Raw genomic sequence first — 19,312 nt, forward strand, 5'->3', positions numbered from 1 at the left:
ACCACTCCGAGGGCACCATTAAGAGTCACGAACAAAGTCCCGACGGCACCCCACGGGAAATGCCATACACTGGAGAGCTTGACTGAGAATAAACACCCTCATCTTCTGAGCTCCCTGTGCATCCGTCACTCCACTTAAGACCCTACATGGAAAAAACCTGTTTATGTGCTGCCCCGGTTAAGACACGGAGTTCCCAGCAGGTTTGTGCCTTCCTTATCTTTGTCCCCCAGGGGCTAGTTCAGAATCTGGCACCGAGGAGATGCTCAGTAAGCGTCTGTAGGATGAGAAAGCTTTCAGCAGGTACAGAAGTGAGCACTCCGGGCAGAGCGACCAGCATAAGTGAACACTTGGTGTCTGTACAGTGAGACCAATGTCAAGGGGACAAGAATGTGGGGACTGGGAAAAGTCCTGAACGCCTAGAATGCTACAGGAGACTTAGAAGGCAGTGTCCTCACTATTTTGGGGGGGGGGGTACCTCCTACATATTCTAGCCTTTAATTAACACATCTTGGTCACACAGAATTCCTTCCACACCCAGACTCACCAACACTTGTGTGCAAAGGGTCGTATTTGTTGTTTATTTCTAAAAGTCTATCTGGTATTACTTAACAGTTCTAGTAACAAAGATCTACCTTGCCAGAAAACAGATCCCGACTGAAGGAGCAGCTTGAGGAAGATATACAATCTATTTTGTCACCCAGAATCAGCTGGATCATTCCAGAAGCTCAACAGAATGATACATGTTCTAAGAAGGGTGCCCTCAGCTGCTGAGAGCGCCCGCACACGTTGTTCTTAGGAGCCGTAGGGACTTGGTAACACACTAAAGCAAATGACCAAGGAATGCACTTAAGGATCACAGAGCTTTTATTTATTTATTTTTAAATACTTATTTGAGAGAGAGACAAAGAGAGCAAGCCAGTGGGGGGAGGGGCAGAGAGGGAGAGAGAGAGAGAATCTCTGGGCGACTCCTTGCTGGGCCCAATGCAGGGCTCCATCCCACGACCCTGAGATCACGACCTGAGCCACAATCAAGAGTCAGACACTTAATTGAGCCACCCAGATGCCCCAGAGAGCGTTTATTTTAAGCCTGGTTTTCTGAAAAACCTGGGACTGCCCAAGAAAAGTGACAAACACCAATACTTCTCCCACTGAAAAAGAGAAGGCAAGAAGAGTCCAAGGACACACATAAAAAGAAGAAAACAGGGTTAACACGAAAAGTTCTAGAAAGAGAGCACTGTTTAAATGGAACCACAGGGAGAAAGTTTTCAGAATTACCCTTGGCTAGACCAAGATAATGTACTTACTAAATAACAGGAAAGGGCAAATCACTTTAATGATTCCTATGCTCTGCCCCTGCATGAGAGCTCAACAACAATGCTCCCCTGAGTTACTGGGTCGCCTGGGGGGTTCAGTCGGTTACGCGTCTGCCTTTGGGTCAGGTCAGGACCTCAGGGTCCTAGAATCGAGTCCAGGTCGGGCTCCCTGGTCAACAGGGAGTCTGCTTCTCCCTCTGCCTCTCCCTGTGCTTGTGCTCTCTCAGATAAATAAACGAAATCTTTAAAAAAATAACGCCTGCCTAAGTTACTGCCTCTGGTTATACAGAACGTGTAGTATGTGTGACAAGACGCTTCTGGGACAACAGGGTACAGTGTCTACAAAACGGGGCTCCTGCATAGGAGGGGCTTCTCCCATTTGCTGGGGGAACTTGAGGCCATATCCACGAACTTCCACAAACAGCGTAGGGCTGCAAATGCTGAGAGTTGGCAGAAGGACAGTTACTCTGTGCAGAAAGGGAGACTCAGACCAGCAGAAATGAGAGTGTAAGACAACGTAAGTGATGGTATAGCAGTTTACCGCAAGGGTGCTTAATGCCGGATGAATTCAAAGTCCGAACTTCCCACGTAGGTAATACCAGGCCAACACAACATTTACTGTTCAAAAAGAGACACTTGTGAAAGTAAACAGGGCACTAAAATTAATGAACACGGGGCACTGATCTCCAGTAGGCTCAGACTGGCCGGCTGCAGAGAAAAAGGCGTCCGGTCACCCCAGCAAAGGGAACCACTGACCTTTTATCTGGATTCCGGGGATGGCTATGAGCAATGGAATATTTGACAGGGGTGAATGTAGGGCTTGTAAATGACTAAATATGGTGGGAAAATGAGAAAATCGAGGGGACTACTCCTTCAAAGAGGTGCACTAGGGAGGGTTCGTTGACAGGTACTGCCATGAGCGTCAGTTGAAAGAGGGGACAACCAAGTAGAAGTGTCCGGAGAGAACAGAGAGACAGAGACGGAGTGAGGACAGGCATTTGCGAACAACTCGCAGAGACTTACTCGCTGGGAGTGAGGACAGTGGAAGAGGCAGAGCCCAGAGACGATGCGATGATCAAATTCCCACTTGCAGTTTTATCGGTCCTCATGCTCCTCCATAGCCGACGCTCACAGGGACACTCCCAACTTCCCACTGGCCCAGCCAAATCTCAGCGTACAATTCCATTCCACACCAAATCGAACATCTCTGGCCTGTCTTACATTCTCTAAGAGCTTTTAAAACACATTACACTTACTAATAAAAAACTGCCCAGCTGTTAAGTCTTGGGTTTTAGCACTAAACTGGACAATATAAAAACTGACAGCATAAAACCTCCCTCCCAAATAATCTTTATTTTTGACTAAGAGAGAAATTCAAATATTTCTGAATAATTTGATTACTTCTCAGAAAAATTTAGCTGTTGCTTCCAATGAGAGCATCCAGCAAAGGAGGAAAACCAAAACTGGGTGTGAAAATATGCAAATGAGGAAAATATTTAATGTTTCAAGTGTATACGGAGGAGAAATGTGGACAGCTGAGGAGACAAGTACTGGTCAGGCAAGCTAGAATCACAAAGACCCCCAGGATCCCAACACCGGGCAGCGAAGCACACGACTGCTCCCGACAAGCCCCAGAAAGGTTGCTGCAAAAGCAGAGCGAGGATGGTTAGGCCAAGCGGTTAGCCCCACCCTCTGCAGGTGATTAGGAGGGAAAACATGGAGAGAGTAGCAATTTTCTGCCATTCTATGCACACTCCGCGGCTCTGAGAAAATCTCAGTACTGTACAAGCCTCACAGGCAGGCTCAAAGAAGCACTTGCTAGCCTAATGGGCCAAGTTCCTTACTCGGCTGAGGTCATTCAGAGCCCACATCCAGAATTTAAAGGCTAAAGCCTAGTTAAGGGATGTCGGATGGCACTATTCTCTGCGTGGGAGAGCTTCGTAAGATTAACTGTTCTTAGCTGTAAACTGTCTCCATTTTTTAATGCTGATTCCATTAGCGTTCAAGTGTGGTCCGATTTCTACTTCAGCTGATTTCACTCAGCTGAACAAATAACAGAAGCTGCTCATTTAGCCCAACACAGAAAATCTGCTTACTTTCAGGTTTCACATTAAATACAAGAAGAGAACAAAAAGAATCCTGAGTATTTTGTACTTAAAACACACTGGCTTGCCCTACACTGGCCCTTTCCCTAACTGCCTCTATGAGAGGAAGAAAGACACAGCTGGGTTTTGCATTCACTACTTTAAACTTCTCCTTCTCCAAGTCTGCACAAGAGAAAAGTGAAGCCAGGCACTTAAGAGAACAGGCTTTGGCAAATGAGAGTTTTTAAAAGAGCAAGTGGCTCGCTGGCCTTCCAGCACCTTCCTCCTGCTTCCTCCGTATGCTGAAAACCTTCCAGCACCTTCCTCCTGCTTCCTCCGTATGCTGAGAACCACTGCCACCGTGTAGGAAGGACTGAGAGTGTCTCAAGTGCAGAAAAGGAGAGAAGCCTTTACAGCACAGTGAGGTTTTCTGAACCTTTCAGCAACACTAACTGCGTTTCTACACATCTCAGGTGCACCCCGGCAAAGAATCCATTTTATGGCTAAGAGATTTCCTATGAATGCCAACAGCCATTTCTGCTCCACAAAAACAAAAACAGACCAACAAAACACAGTTGTTAGTATGAGGACAACGTTCTTAGCTGAAGGACTGCACACATCAAAGCCTTTATCTCCCCCCAAGGGTGCTAAGAACCAGCAGAAGGCAAAGCTTTCCCGACAAACACAAGTCAGGGATAAGGGGTTCGATATGCAAAGTCTTTTATTTAAAATTTGAAAAGTTAAGACTTACGACCACCTCCGTATATGCCATTCCCATCTTATACGGAGGAATGACGGTTCCAAACTCGTGCAGAGCTGCGTTTTCCATTTCCAGAACTCTGTAGGCACTTTAGAGGTGAAGCTTGGCTTCAAAATACAAACACTGGGGGCTTTGGCTCAACCTTTTAATATAAAAAATTCACTGATGTACAAAAATGTGAAAGGGTGACAATGACAACATATGAAATCCTGTGATTGAGAGTCCCCTCGAGTGCACGCCGTGGTGCCCGTGCACCTGCCCACATGGGCCCTGGCGTGGAAACAGAAACTAATGCAAACGTTGCTACCCAGAAGCGCCGACGGGTGCGAGCTGCACTCCACCCATCACAGCCCAGTATCTACGCCAAACATCCAGGAACGAAAAGTACAGCATCTTCCAGGAACAGCGATGCAGCGTCTTACTCACGGTGGACCAGCACGAATAAACCCAGCAAGAAGAGTACTGCATACTAGAAAATAAACACAGAACGCAGGTCAGGGAAGCTTTTCCAAGTGTCCAAGTCCTCAGAGTTCAGGTATGAGCTGGTCTTGTGACCGTGACCAATGACTAAACTAACCGATCCGTCTGTAACCCATGTGACAGTTTCCAAAAGGAAGCAAAGGAGCGCATGTTTAATGAACCGTAAAGTGTAGGCTCTTACCTTAAATTTCGGATAGTCATTCATGAGGATCGTCACAATCCCAATATAAGGAACAAATCTAAACAGACAAGCAAACAGAAAACGGGTCATCACAGAACTCCCCTGTAGCCAGTCTCATTTACCGAACGGTCTCAGTGTCTTCCCGCGGAAACGGACTTGCAGTCTCCCGAGTCCCCCTGTGCAGACTCTCCTATTAGGTCCTTTCAACCACTCATGTGACAGGGAAGTTAGGAATATCACCACTGTACAGATGAGGAAACAGATGCTCGTGCCCAAGGTACGTGGTTCCGGTGCAGGAGGACCAGTACCAGACCTAAGGTCTCGGGCCTCCAGCTGGGGACTCTCAGGCTACACGCGGATTCAGTGCTCGCGGCTGGGTTTGTTGTCATAACCTTCCAGGAGCGGGCAACGTAGCTGGGGCGGCAAGGCAAACACAGCCCGATCATTACAAGGCACTTCATGTTAAGCGTCTAAGAAGTGAGCATAAGAGCTCCACGTAGTACTTAAGATTTCGCTACCCTCTCATTTCTTAGCCGCCTGTATATCTGGCTCTGACTCTCCTGATCCCAAACTTCCGAACACTTTAATCGCCACAGGCAGTAGACAGTCTCGCCTCCCGTCTTCCAGTTCATCTCTGCAGAATTTGACTTTGAGGACCACAAACTTCCCCTGAAATCCCTTCCCTCCTTGGTTTCTCGAACACCCCACGAATCTATTTTTCCACCTACCTCTTGGCTGCTATCTCTTTGTGTTTTTCACTAGCTCTTTCTTTCTCCTTGGCCCTAAAGTTTATCCCCTTAAACTCGAAAAAGATAAAACCATCCGTTAAATAATCTCATACACCAGATATATTTCCTTTGGAGTCTTTATCACATTTTTTTTTAATCACATTTTTGAAAATTGCGTAATTGGTTGCAAAATTAGCTTCACAGCGTCTGTCCCTCTGACTCGACTCTAAGCTCCATAAGGGCAAAGACGACACCAGTCTTGCTCCCACTGTATCCTCAAGGCTTGGTGTGACCCTGCACATGGCAGACCTCTGGTAAACACTGCCCGACAGAATGTCTGGATGTCCAGGCCTCTTCTCTTCCTTTCCCTTGGAGATCTCATTTACTCCTGCATTTCACGTCTCCCGCCCAACAGAAAACACTCCTCGACCTCGCAAGCATTCAGGGGGGAAAGGAAAGCTTAGCAGGGTACCGGCACTGTGGGAGGAAATGACAGTTAGCAAATGCACAACTTCCTCCTTTCTCCTCCTCTTTTCCTGCTGGATTCTAGAATAGGCCCAATGATGCTGACCTAGAGCTTGTCCTAGAGGAGGGAGGTCAGGCTGAGGTGAAGACGGAACTTCGCGTACTTTAAAATAGCCCAGATATTTCTATTCAGGGCATCCACAACCTGTGCACCATCGTCCCAAAGGTGCACAAACAGAAATCACCTCCCACATAACACCTCCATCATCAAAGCCTTAGGCAAGCTTGAAAAACAGAAATTTTGTCTTTGGTGCACTTCCTTCCTTTGAAGAACTCCTCTTACTTCCTGTCTCCTGTCCTCACCCCGTCTTGCCCCTCTCCCTTCTGGCAGCATTACCAGACCATCCCCTCCCCGCCACCAACCACCTCTCCGCATCCCCAGACTTCCATTCCGTAAGCTGATGTTTCCTAAAACCAGGCCTCCTTTGTCAGAATCGCTCGGAGAGCCTGTTACAAATGCAGATTGCTGTATCTTCCTCACATTTACCGAGTCAGCGCATCTGTGGAAGTGGGGCCCAAATAATGCTTCTGCACACGACAGCACCAGCAGCTCAGTTCTAGCTGGGGGATGCAGGCACGTGGTGGCAAATGATATGCCCTCCTAGGACCCAGGCTTTGGTTTCAACCCCTGGAACCTCTAAGAGCTGCAAAATGACAGTCTCTACATGATGGCAGAGCTAAGCTCTAGGAGGGTAGACAGGGGCTTTCTGTGTTTTTAAACACGTATTTTTTCTTTGTAATACAAAAACTTAGTTGTCTCACTTATGAGATCTTCATAAAAGCAGTAGCTTCCAGTGATCGTTAAGTCATCTAATTTAAGAAGGTGAAGGCAGATGCCTCACGGTAAGATGCAGACTAAAAGCTATAAAAGTATCTGTGATTTCAACTAAAACACTCTCAGGCTGCTGATTCTGGTCTGATGATCAACCAGCAGCCACTCTCACAGAGAGAGACTTTTCGCTGTTCCCTCCACGCAGTACCCGTGTCCCGGGAACCTTGAGCTCCCCGTGACCACCCAGCCTGGTCATGAGTTACCCATGGAGACCTTTTCCCTTCTAAGCTTGGTTTTCCCTTGCCCCACTGTAAGAGAAATGGAAGCAGCTGGGTCTTTAGGAGGAATGTAAGCGAATAATAGGACAGGCAGTCCAAAGTCAAAGAAGAGATTTAATGACTTGTCTCACTGTTTCCCTCCTCGGACAGAGACAGCAAAAGGCTGCTTATCAAGTACATGCCGCTGCCATCATTATCACCTTCAATTCAAATCTGCTGCACTTTTTTCCTACTCTGGAGAAAGTCTGCTAGAGGCAAGTTGACAATAAGCAGAAGAAGGTTTAAAAGAAGTCAAACACGCCGCCCACAAAGGCAGCTCCAACAGCAGCCTGGGCTCAGTCAACATCTAGAAGGCCGAGTGCAGAGGAACACATGCCCCCGGGCGGTGCTGGTGAGGAAGGGGCCTCCGCGGGAAGAACGACCTGCTGATGTTTGGAGAAAATAATTTGGTCAGATGTCGGAGGGGCCTCTATCTGGGAAGCCTGGAGCCCAGCGAGCTGACTGGAAAAGGATCATTGTTTCTACCCCAGAATAATCGGTTTCAAGGTAAGTAAAAGGTACATTTTAAAAGCCTCATCCATAAAACTGGTCTTAGCCCCCAGAGAGCTCAGGACTCTACTTCTGCCTTCTCCTGCGCGCCTCTCCTCCTGGTCAATAGTCTCTGTTCCCAGCCTCCGGCCTGTCTCTCTCTCTCTTCTCCTCCTGCTCCTTTTCTGTCACTCACAGCTCCTCCTGTGTTTTCAACCTTCTCAACGGAGAAAGAATCACCTCTTCTTCAATACGCAGCTGGTTCAGTATTCGTTTCATTTTCTAACACTGTTTTTATTACACACTGCGACATGAACAAGAGTCGAGGACAAGATGCCAGGTGAAAGAAGCCAGATGTAAATTAAGACCACGTGTTGTGAGATTCCGTTTAGATAACGTGTCTAGAAAGAAAGGAGATGATGAGTGGCTGCCGGGACGGCAGGGAAAGGGCGATGGGGAGCGACTGCAGGGGAGTACGGAGTTTTCCTTTGGGGTGTGGACGTGCTCCGAAATCACTGCTGACAGCTGGGCGACCTTGTGGATAGAATAAAGCCCACTGACCTGTACACTTTTAAATGGTGAATTTCAGCTCCTAATATATGTGCATTTTATCCCAATAAACTTGTTTTAGCTTGTTTTTACTTAGGGCCTTAGGCCTCAGTGTAAAATTTTTTAGTTTGCAACTGTTTGAAAAAATCTGTTTTTACTGTGTGAAGACACTGGTCCCACAGTCACAGACCAGTCTGCAGAAAAGCTGTCCTCAAGGCTTGGGCACAGTCTGACTTGGAATTACCAGTTTGTGCTTTATAAACACAATCTCCGCCAAAGGCAGTGCTCTGCCCCGCTCTGTGTCCAGGTAAGTGGCAGAATGATCGACGCAGAGCTGCCCAGGTAAGAGCCAGCGCTCCTGCTAGGTGGCTATGGGTGTCCCAGACGTTTCTACTTCATGGGAAGTTACTTAACTCAGACAGTACCAGGCCACTGCCTTTTTTTTTTTTTTTTTTTTTTAAACTAAAAGCCACAAAAATACCTCTATTTTCAATGTTGGGATTTTATTTTTGTAAAGATTTTATTTTCAAGTAATCTCTATACCTAATGTGGAGCTCCAACTCACCCCCCTGAGACTGAGCCAGCCAGGTGCCCCTCAATGCTGGGATTTTAGAAATAATATTGTATGTAGTTTGAGATTAAAAAAAAAAAAAATTCTTCAGAAAGACAAGTTACTTGAGTGAAAGTCTGGCTCCTCTACCCATGATGCATCTTCTACCCAAACAGGGGGCCAGAGTGAGTGGACAGAACTGGATTAAATACCTAAGAATCAAGATCCACATAAAGGGACACTCTGTTATACTGGTTATAGTATAAATAAAACATACTTTAAAATTTAACCAAAGCCTTAAAGTATGCATGCATAGGTTTCACCCAGTAATTCACTTCTGTGAATTTACTGAAGAAATGATTACTGGGCAGAGGCAGTGAGATGTTAAGATGTTCGTTATAGCATTATTCACATACACACATACACACACAGAAACAGTCAAAGCATCTACCAATAAGAGACCAGCTAAATAAAAATATGGTCTACCAATTCCATGGAATAGCATACAGCTATGAAAATGATGATATGGAGATATGTCTTTTGATTTGTAAAAATACTGAAAACTTTGGGAATAAAAAAGTGTTATAAACAGCATGACTATCTCTCCTCACACATAAAATGTCTTTATGTATAGATACATACATACGTTATCTGCATCCTTTACATAAAGACCAAAAGAAACTAAACCAAAAAGTTAAATACTTACAGAGCGGGAGGGGAAGGAGAGCTGTGACTTTGCCTTAAAAAAAAAAAAAAAAAAAAAAGATTTTGGGGCGCCTGGGTGGCTCAGTGGGTTAAAGCCTCTGCCTTCAGCTCAGGTCATGATCCCAGGGTCCTGGGCTCCAGCCCTGAAACGGACTCTCTGCTCAGCAGCGAGCCTGCTTTCTCCTCTCTATCTGCCTGCCTCTCTGCCTACTTGTAGTCCGTCAAATAAATAAAACCTTTTTCTTTTTTAAGATTTTATTGTATTTACTTATTTGACAGAGAGAGATCATAAGTAGACAGAGAGAGAGAGAGGAGGAAGCAGGCTCTCTGCCAAGCAGAGAGCCCGATGTGGGACTCGATCCCAGGACCCTGAGATCATGACCCGAGCTGAAGGCAGAGGCTTAACTCACTGAGCCACCCAGCACCCAATAAATAATATCTTTAAAAAAAAAAAAAAAAAAAGATTTATTTTAGAGAGAGAGAGAGAGAGAAACTCAAGCCTACTCCCTGCTGAGCTCAGACTGACACAGGGCTCAATGCCATGACCCAAGCTGAAACCAAATCAGATGCTTAACTGACTACACCACCCAGATGCCCTCTGACTTTACTTTTAGATGACTGTTATTTATGTTTCTACGTGAATCTGTACATTACAATTAAAAGAAAAACAAAAACACTCAACGAGACTGACAAGTCTGAATAATCACATTAGCAGCATCTTGGGAACTGTGGGAGATGGGAACATCATTTCTCAGAAGCACGGATGATCTGGTTTGTATTATAAAAGTGTGCCTGGGGCACCTGGCTGGCTCAGTCGATGGAGTACGTGACTCTTGATCTCAGGGTTGTAAGCCTGAGCCCCGTGTTGGGTGTAGACATTACTTAAAAATAAGTTTAAAAAGTACGTTTAGCTCTAACACGGGAGGTATGCACACAAAAGAAAAGACAAAACACACCGGTGCTTGTTCTGATCCTACCTCTCTGGCCCCAAACAGCATCTCTCATGCCATAACTAAGCAGCTTCCACTCAGAACTGCACGCGGACTTCTCTGTGGGAGGGGAATTGCTCAGTGCAGTGGCCTGATCTCTAGCAGAATCACTCTGAATTCCGTGTCTACAGAAGGAGTAGATGTTCGGACAGGGGCGAGAGCCCGTGAGGCATCTGAACAGTGAGACCCAGCAGCTCCCCGCTTTCAGAAGTACGGTACCAGTAACTCTGGCGAGAAGGTTAGGTAAGGGTGGGCTCCGGGGTCGGCCGGACCCATCTTCAGTGTGGCCTCAGATAAGCAACCTACCTCGCGTTTCCTCATCTGTAGAATGGAAATATTAGGGCTGTTTTGTGGTTAAAATGAGGTAAGACTTGTGAAGAATTTAGAATGAGTCTCTGGCACATAGGAAGCCCTGGTAAATGTGAGTTATTGTTAATACTATTAATAACATGAAGGTAGTAACAATTCTATCACGTCCTCATGTCAGTAACTTACAATTCCTGTCCTCCACTGATCTGTTCTCCTGATAAAATCCGAAATAAACAGGCTTAATATAACTTTTAAATTTCATTTGACCCCAATAGTTTGAAGGCTAGAAATAAAAACAGTATGAAATAAACATGGCAAAAGTGATTTAGATGAATACTTTCAGTTGCTGATTCAATAACTACTTAGAAATACATTTCAGGGAGCAGGATCAATAACTGGTCGAGACCCTCAAACCAGCACGGTTTGGACTCCGAGGACAAGAGGGTGCCCCATAACATTTCCTTTTTTCTTCCCCCACTAACATTTCTTGAATGAATTAAATAAACGAATTTTTTAAATTGTCACTCTGATCCATTATCTCATCACTAATATTCTACTCTTTTGTTGTACCCCATCTCCTCCCCTCTGGAGCAGTATCCCCCCGGTTTTAGATGTATTTTAAGAAGCATGCTTTTTCAAAAGACACAAGGTGATTTGGTAGAACCAGGACCAAAACATCTTATTTAACTGTGTGTGATCAAACAATATGACTGGGGGCCACATCTCCCGTGCCATGGAAGAGCTCAGTAAATGCTCCCCTCTATACTTACCCCCTTGCTCTCCCCACGACATCTTTCTTCTCTAACCAGTGTTGTCCTTGTTTATAGAGGCCTCTATCATCAACAGCATTATTATCTCCTTTGGTCAAAAACTTGATATGTCCATTTTGCCTTAAAAGAGCAAGGGGAAATAAAAGTAAGGGAAAGCCAAGTCATCAAGCACAAAATTTCCACAGCACCAAAAGTGCTGTGGCACTGTGTATTTTATCATCATTCAGAATGTCAAAATGATTATATACTTAGCTAAAAGGATGTTCCTTTGTTTATACAAGGGAAAAACCAGAAACAAGCTGAAAGTCTAACATTCAGGAGTTGAAATACGTAAGCATTGAGCACAATGTCACAGAATAGTTAAGTTACACTAGAAGATAATACACATTTATTAAGTGAAGAAAAATTTAGACAAATACAAACCACTGATTTTCTGTAAATACAAAAGAGCAAAGGAACACATTAAACTATTCCACATGATATAATCCACAACAAATACTAAGGAAACGACAGAATAACTTAGTTTCTTCAACAAGTTGTGAGGAACAAAGAAAGTTGGAAGAATTTACAGCTTAAATAAAAAAGATTATAAAGCCTTATCAGCCAACTGCAACCAAGGACTTTAAGTGAATCTAGATTCAAACAAACTGGTAAAAAAAAAAGCTATGGGGCGCCTGGGTGGCTCAGTGGGTTAAGCCGCTGCCTTCGGCTCAGGTCATGATCTCAGGGTCCTGGGATCGAGTCCCACATCGGGCTCTCTGCTCAGCAGGGAGCCTGCTTCCTCCTCTCTCTCTCTCTTTCTCTCTCTGCCTGCCTCTCCATCTACTTGTTCCCTCTCTCTGTCAAATAAACAAATAAAATCTTTAAAAAAAAAAAAAAAGCTATGTATGACACAATTGGGAATTTGAACAAAGATTGGAAACGTAATGATACAAAGGTATGGTTGTTCTTTTTTGGGGTGTAAGCATGCTAACTGTAGTTATATGTTTTTTTAAAAGCTCATTGCTTATGCTATATAGATATTTACTAATATTTACATATGACATGGTATCTAGGATCTGATCCAAATAATATAGGAGGGAGAGTGGGAAGAGGTGGTAGTCGAAGTGGGGCAGAACTGGCCATAAATTCATAATTATTGGGACTGGGTGAGAGCACATGAGAGTTCATTATACAGTTCTATGTACTTCTATGAACATTAGAAATTCTATTTATTTATTTATATTTTATTTTATTTTTAAGTAGGCCAACATGGCACTTAACATGACTCTGAGATTGTAAGTTGCAGACTCCACTGACTAAGCCAGCCAGGCACCCCAGAAATTCTACATATTTAAAAAAAAAAAAAAAGGGGGACACCTGGGTGGCTCAGTCAGTTAAGTGTCTGCCTTCAGCTCAGGTCATGATCCTGGGGTCCTAGGATCAAGTTCCTCAACAGGATCCTTGCACAGTGGGGGGCCTGCTTCTACCTCCGCCTGCTGCTCCTCCTGCTTATGCGTGCACTCTCTCTGACAAATAATAAAATCTTTAAAAAATAAAAGAAAAAAGAAGATCGTGAAAAAGATCTAAAGCGATAGACCAAAGCATAAACAGTGGCCATCTATGGCTTTCTTTAGCTTCTGACTTTTCTCTTTACTTCTAATTTTTTTCTTCAAAAACCATACATTGCTTTTATATGCCAGGGTTTTTAAGAAAAGCAGTTTACTTGATCAGGAAATTATTAGTTTAATTCTGCTAAAGAACAGGAGGTTGGGGCGCCTGGGTGGCTCAGTGGGTTAAGCCTCTGCCTTCGGCTCAGGTCATGATCTCAGGGTCCTGGGATCGAGCTCCGAATTTCAGAGAGCCTGCTTGCTTCCCAACCCCCGCCGCCTGCCTGCCTCTCTGCCTACTTGTGATCTCTGTCAAATAAATAAATAAAATCTTAAAAAAAAAAACAAAACCAGGAGGTTTCTAGTAATTTTAAAATTTAATTGAAAGCAGAGTACATTTTACTGTTTGATAAAGACTATCTTAAACCTAATTCAAGTGCATTTGGGTTAAGTATTATACAAAGAAGAAAACTGGCCTCAGACTCCTACTGACTAACATCCACTTAGATTCTAAGCCAGAAACTGGCTCACGAGACATGAAATGTGCAGATGAAACTAAATTGGAAGGTGTTGCAAACACCAAAAACAGTTAAGTGCAAAGAGTCACATTAAAAATGAGATTCTAAAAAAAAAAAAGAGATTCTAGTTAGAAAAAAACGCAAATATATACAGAGAAAAATAATCCTTAGCTGACAACTCAGTGAGGGAAAGGGGGGCTGAAGACTTCAGGAGAGTGGAAGAGGGCAGGTGCCAAGCGGGGCAGCGGCAGGAGCAAAAGGCAGGAGCCCGGGAAGGAAGAGTTCCCTGAGCCGGGCAAACAGCAGCGAGCCCACGGAAGCAGAACAGGAACGTCAGATTTCACGAAAGGAAATGGGGGTGGAGAAGCTCCCCAGGAAAGAACAGGGACGCTCCAGGAGGCTGGGGCTCTCCTCAAAGACTTGATCCGCCAACAAGGCGAAGACACACACGTGTGCACACACACACACATACACACACACACACACACTCAAGCTCCCCGCTCCGGGACGGCGTCGGGAGGCACCACTAGAGCTGGTGAAAAGGCAGCGTCTCCGTCTACGAAAGGCAGTGGCGGCACTGGCTCCTGTTAGAGCCGCTGTCAAACTACCCCAGCACTTCACCGCTCACAGCCCCAACACGGGCTGATGACCCGCGCATGCGGGGCGTTCCCCCGGCCACCACGGGGACCAAATATTCAATACCATCCATCTCCAAGGAGCTCTGCATGCTCGCACTTTAATTCAACCATCATAATACCGTGATGTTAGCAGGGAAGAATGAATCACTTTCTAGGTAAGAAAAAGTAAGACCCAGAAAGCTAAATGGGGCAACACACACTCTCTCTCTGCCCAGAAAGAGCAAAGAAGAGGACCAAGTCATCCCAATTGCAAACTTTCTCCTGCCAAATATTTGACCACATGCCAGTGTTCACCATCATCAAACCATAATAGGAATTTAGTAAGTGCCCCTCAGAGAGGACTATAAAATCAAGCAGGAATTTATATGTGGGAAAAGCGTCATCATTAAGAGGGACTTGACTAGCAGGCTAATGTGAGAACTACCCCAGAGAATTAAGTCAACTGAGAATATTTCAAAGTGATGCCGTCACTTAAATGAAAACACAAACCTCACTACGTCCTAGCTCTTTCCTGACTCGTTTCTGTTGGAAGAAAATGGAAAACAAGAGAGCAGGTAGGGGGAGAAGGACTCAAAGAAGAGAAGTTCCGCTGTCTGCCGGAGCATGTGTAACCTTGCCTGCTGGTGCTATACGGGGGGAAATGCATATTTATAAAACAAAGAGTGAATCATCCAAAATTTAACATTTTCTCTGGGTGTTATGGCTGTATGTGATTTCTGGTTGCTATATTTACCCATTTTATTTTACAAAGTGAGAGAGATCACAAGTAGGCAGAGAGACAGGCAGAGAGAGGGGGGAAGCAGGCTCCCTGCTCAGCAGAGAGCCTGACTCGGGACTTGATCCCAGGACCCTGGGATCATGACCTGAGCCGAAGGCAGAGGCTTAACCCACTGAGCCACCCAGGCGCCCTAGCAATTTTATATAGCATCTTATTATATGCTGTATAATAAGACTATTACAAGATGGAGAGTCAATATATGAAAAAATGAGCTTTTTCTGATACTGACAAATTTACAAAGGCACTGGACATAAGAAGCAGGTGGAGAAGGAAAGGAGGCATGAGACCAAAGAGAGAGGTCAGCTGAATGACTCACCTTTCTTCTCAGAGTTCAGGATTTTATTTCTTAAGACAATGTTCAGATGAAAGAAATGAGTAACAGTGCAAAAATCAGCCTGAAAATGTTCAGGGCACATTTACTAAAGCACTTCCTCCATTCTGGTCATTACTTAGTGTCATATTTAAGAACACTGTTAACACTACTAAATCAAATGATATTCACAATCGGGAAATTTAGTCCCCCCAAAAGAAAAAACGGAAATTGGAAGCTTCAGAATATTAACTGCATCTGTTATCTAAGCAGACCTTCAAGTTGAAGGCATCTCAAGAGTCTGAAATGAAATCACCAAAAACCCTAGATCAGTAGAACTCCCTGCTCTTCAGGAAGCCTGCTTCTCCCTCTGACGGCCACTCTCTCTGGTTGTGCTCGCTCTCTCTCAAATAAATAAATAAAATCTTAAAAAAAAAAAAAAAAAAAAGGGCAACAGTTGACAGTTCCCTCTTCTCTAAGTGGAAAAAATAAATGACTTTAGAGGGTGGGTAAGAATAAAATACTGTTTATTCAGGGCTCCCTCATTCTCAAGAAGTGAAATCACTGCCTCACTGTTTCCCTTCCCCTCCAGGTGTCCTTCAGGATACTTCCCTTTTCCTTTATTTCTCTTTCCTTCCCTCCTGAACGTTTTCTTTAACTAGAAACACTACAGAATTGTTAAGGGAGGGGGTGAGGAATATGGAGCTGGACAAGAAAGCATAGGTTCCAAACTCACAAATGTTGTAATTCATCTTCCTAAAATATTAATCTTAATATTGCAGATAAGGAAAAAGACCCAGAGAGGGGAGAATTTTTGCTCATTGTTATGCCCCACCTCCCCTCCAGGTGATTCTAAAGGTTCCACATACATCCCTTCCAACTCTAAAATGCAAGAGTTTATGTTCAAAAGAGTAACTTAGATTTTAAACATTTTCGTACTTTCTTTTTTTAAGATCTTATTCATTTATTTGACAGAGAGAGAGAATACATGCAGGGGAACAGCAGAGGGGAAGAGAGAGAAGCAAACTGCCCGCTGAGCACAGAGCTTGACTCGGGGCTCAATCTCAGTACCCTGGGATCATGACCAGGCAGATGCTTAACTAACTGAGCCACCCAGGCGCCCCAGATTTTAGAAATTTTCTTTGGAATTTAGAAATTCCCCACACTCAGTCAGTGGAGTGCACAACTCTTGATCTTGAGGTTGTGAGTTTGAGTCCCATGTTCGGTGTAGACATTACATAAAATTTTAAAAGAAAAAGGGGCGCTTGGGTGGCTCAGTGGGTTAAAACCTCTGCTTTCAGCTCAGGTCATGATCCCAGGATCCTGGGATCGAGCCCTGCATCGGGCTCTCTGCTCAGCAGGGAGCCTGCTTCCTCCTCTCTCTCTCTGCCTACTTGTGATCTCTCTCTGTCAAATAAATAAATAAAATCTTGAAAAAAAAAAAAGAATTTTTAAAAATTTTAAAAGAAAAAGAATTTTTCTTTGGAATTTGAAAAAGTTGGTAAATTTATTCTTACTGGATATGTCTGTCAGATTGCCATATAGCTTTTTGGTGTTTTGGTTTTTTTTTTAAGGATTACGTAGGGTTACCTCATCAATTACATTAGAAGATTCTGTTTAGAATCAACCTTCATGTAGTTTTTTGGGGGGTGATACACAGGGCTATCGATCTTGTTGGGAAGTAAAAGGAAACCAAAAAAACTTCCAGAAAAAGCTTCAGAGAAATAAATGAATTAATGAATAACTATTTAGTTTTCCAAATGTTCACCAAACCTTCAGATATTCATAAAAATGTATCTGAAGAAGGAGCTATGCTTTCCCCACTCTTCTTAATCTTCAGGTTATCAAAATTAAACACTAAAACATGTAAAGATCTTAAAACAGAGAAGATACAGTTTGCACATACTTTTCATGAATCTTCAAGACTCGGTGAACTATAGGAATCTCTCGTCCTTCTATCCTAAAAACAACAATTTCTCCCACTCGGATGGGATCTTCAACTCGATTTGTTAAAAAGAGAAGATCTCCTCTATGAAATGCTGGCTCCATGCTGCCACTACGAGGGAGAGAAGAATAGAAAAGAAAAAGTGTGAGATTAAATTTACTTTCAAAATTAGATACTCAACAAAACAATTATAAGTATCACCCTTGGAGTATACTCAATACTTTAACAAATATATCAGCATTGATGTGTGTTGTTCCCAAAGCATGGTTTCCACAGACTAATGAGTTTACAGAAGTTTCTTTAGTTATTAGCCTTTACTGACTAGATCCGTTTCAAGCATTACTATTCAAAGGAGCTTAAATCTTGAAAAGGGCAGTGTTACTAATTCCTTAACCTTTTAGAATTTCAAGTGACAAGTAGAATATAAAAGAATGAACTTTACAATCACTGCCCTTATTCCCACCTCATCTGAAAACACTAAACACATTCAAATATTCAAATGAGAGCTGGATCGCCTTCTGCCATTTATAAAGATACAGACCAAGATGACCTTCCAGTTTTGATTTGAAGAAGGAAAAACAGTTCATCAAGTCAAAGAATAGTCAGCTACAGAGATAAAACTTCTGTTAATAATTTACTTATTTTAAAAAGAAACACAAGAAAGAAAATCAGAAAAAATGCGGAGATTTTTGTTTTAGAATTTCAGAAAGGAGGAAAGGCTTCAATTCCATGGTAATGAGGACAAACTTCTAGAGTGTTTTCTCACCTCTCCCCTGTTCTACCCTATACCAAGTTCTTCAAAGAGCCCAAGATATTTGCACTAATTAATGAACCTTTTCTTGCTAAGAAGTAGCCCAACAGTATTATTTTCTGAAACTCAAACTCTAGTTTTCAGTAACAGATTTACTAAGAGAAAAATAAATAAGGGTTTAAATCCAATATAGGAATAACGACAAGTCCAAACATTTCCATGTAAGACTCTGGTACCTCAACATAAGAGAATATGGCAGTCATTCCCAAACTTACTAGAATCACCTAGGGAACTTAAAAAAATAAATAAATAAAAATAAAAATCCCGACGTCTAGGTCATAGCTCCAGCCATTTAAATCAGAATGCCTGGAGATGGAAGGCAAACATCAGTATTTTGTAGACCCCAGGTGACTCTGATATATAGCAGTATATAGAGAACCACTGGGGACATGGATTTTCAGTACGTTTATTCTTAAAACTTTTGTTAAGATTCTTCAGGGTACAATGAGTTCCCTTTTTCAGAAATTGTTCTGAAAACAGGACATATGTTTGGTGAAAATATTAGAGACAGTATTTTAGACCTGTGGTTTTCAAGTTTTTCCTTTGATTGATTTTTAAAATCAGTGACATCCTTTGTTTAAATAAAACCTTGCTTGAAAATTATACCAATAAAACAGATACAAGCTGAGCTGCTATGGTTTAATGGCTCATTTTTATTGAGCACTTACTGTGTACAAAATGCCATTCTAAGTTGTTTTTTTTTTAAATCATCTTCAGAACTCTATGATGTAGATACTCGCATTATCCCAACTTTATGGACAAGGAGATTGAGGCTTAGAAAGTTATAAGGTTTTAAATTTTTAAAAAAATGTTGAAGGTAAGATTTGAACAGAATCCACTCTCACTCTGCTAACCTGACTCTTAAGCCCTCTAGAGTTTTCAGCAGGGAATTTCATAATCACACTTACATTTAAGATTCATCACTTCAGAAGGGACAGAGTATGTAGAGGACATCTAAGTAACTATCAAGTTAATGAGTAAACCAGAAAAGATCAGAAGGTAGACTGGGAGATCAGCTGTCCAGGATATTACTTATAATTGAATTCTTGGCAATCATTAATTGTGTTATTAAAAATATGGACATAGGAGAATCGTAAGGAGACACATAAAGAAAAGGACGCACATACAGAATTACTCCAATCATGTAAGAAGTAAGAGACATGGAAAAAGAGACCAAAATGTTAGTAGTGATTATATCCCAG

The 19,312-nt window shown here is 43.1% G+C and overlaps 1 protein-coding gene across 1 annotated transcript in view; it reads right to left on the minus strand.

The window, feature by feature from the left end:
• Positions 1 to 4,288: 4,288 nt before the first annotated feature.
• SEC11A (SEC11 homolog A, signal peptidase complex subunit) overlaps positions 4,289 to 19,312 on the minus strand; it is a 41,039-nt gene continuing 26,015 nt past the window's right edge. Inside the window, exons 3-6 of the mRNA XM_044229799.1 lie at positions 17,261 to 17,410; positions 11,522 to 11,641; positions 4,819 to 4,876; positions 4,289 to 4,626 (exon numbers count right to left, since the gene is read on the minus strand). Coding sequence (XP_044085734.1) covers positions 4,576 to 4,626; positions 4,819 to 4,876; positions 11,522 to 11,641; positions 17,261 to 17,410 — 379 coding nt within the window. The 3' untranslated portion in view covers positions 4,289 to 4,575. The remainder of the gene's footprint in view (positions 4,627 to 4,818; positions 4,877 to 11,521; positions 11,642 to 17,260; positions 17,411 to 19,312) is intronic.

The sequence above is a fragment of the Neovison vison genome, chromosome 13 (genome assembly GCF_020171115.1).
Source record: "Neovison vison isolate M4711 chromosome 13, ASM_NN_V1, whole genome shotgun sequence".
NCBI classification, from domain to species: Eukaryota; Metazoa; Chordata; class Mammalia; order Carnivora; family Mustelidae; genus Neogale; species Neogale vison.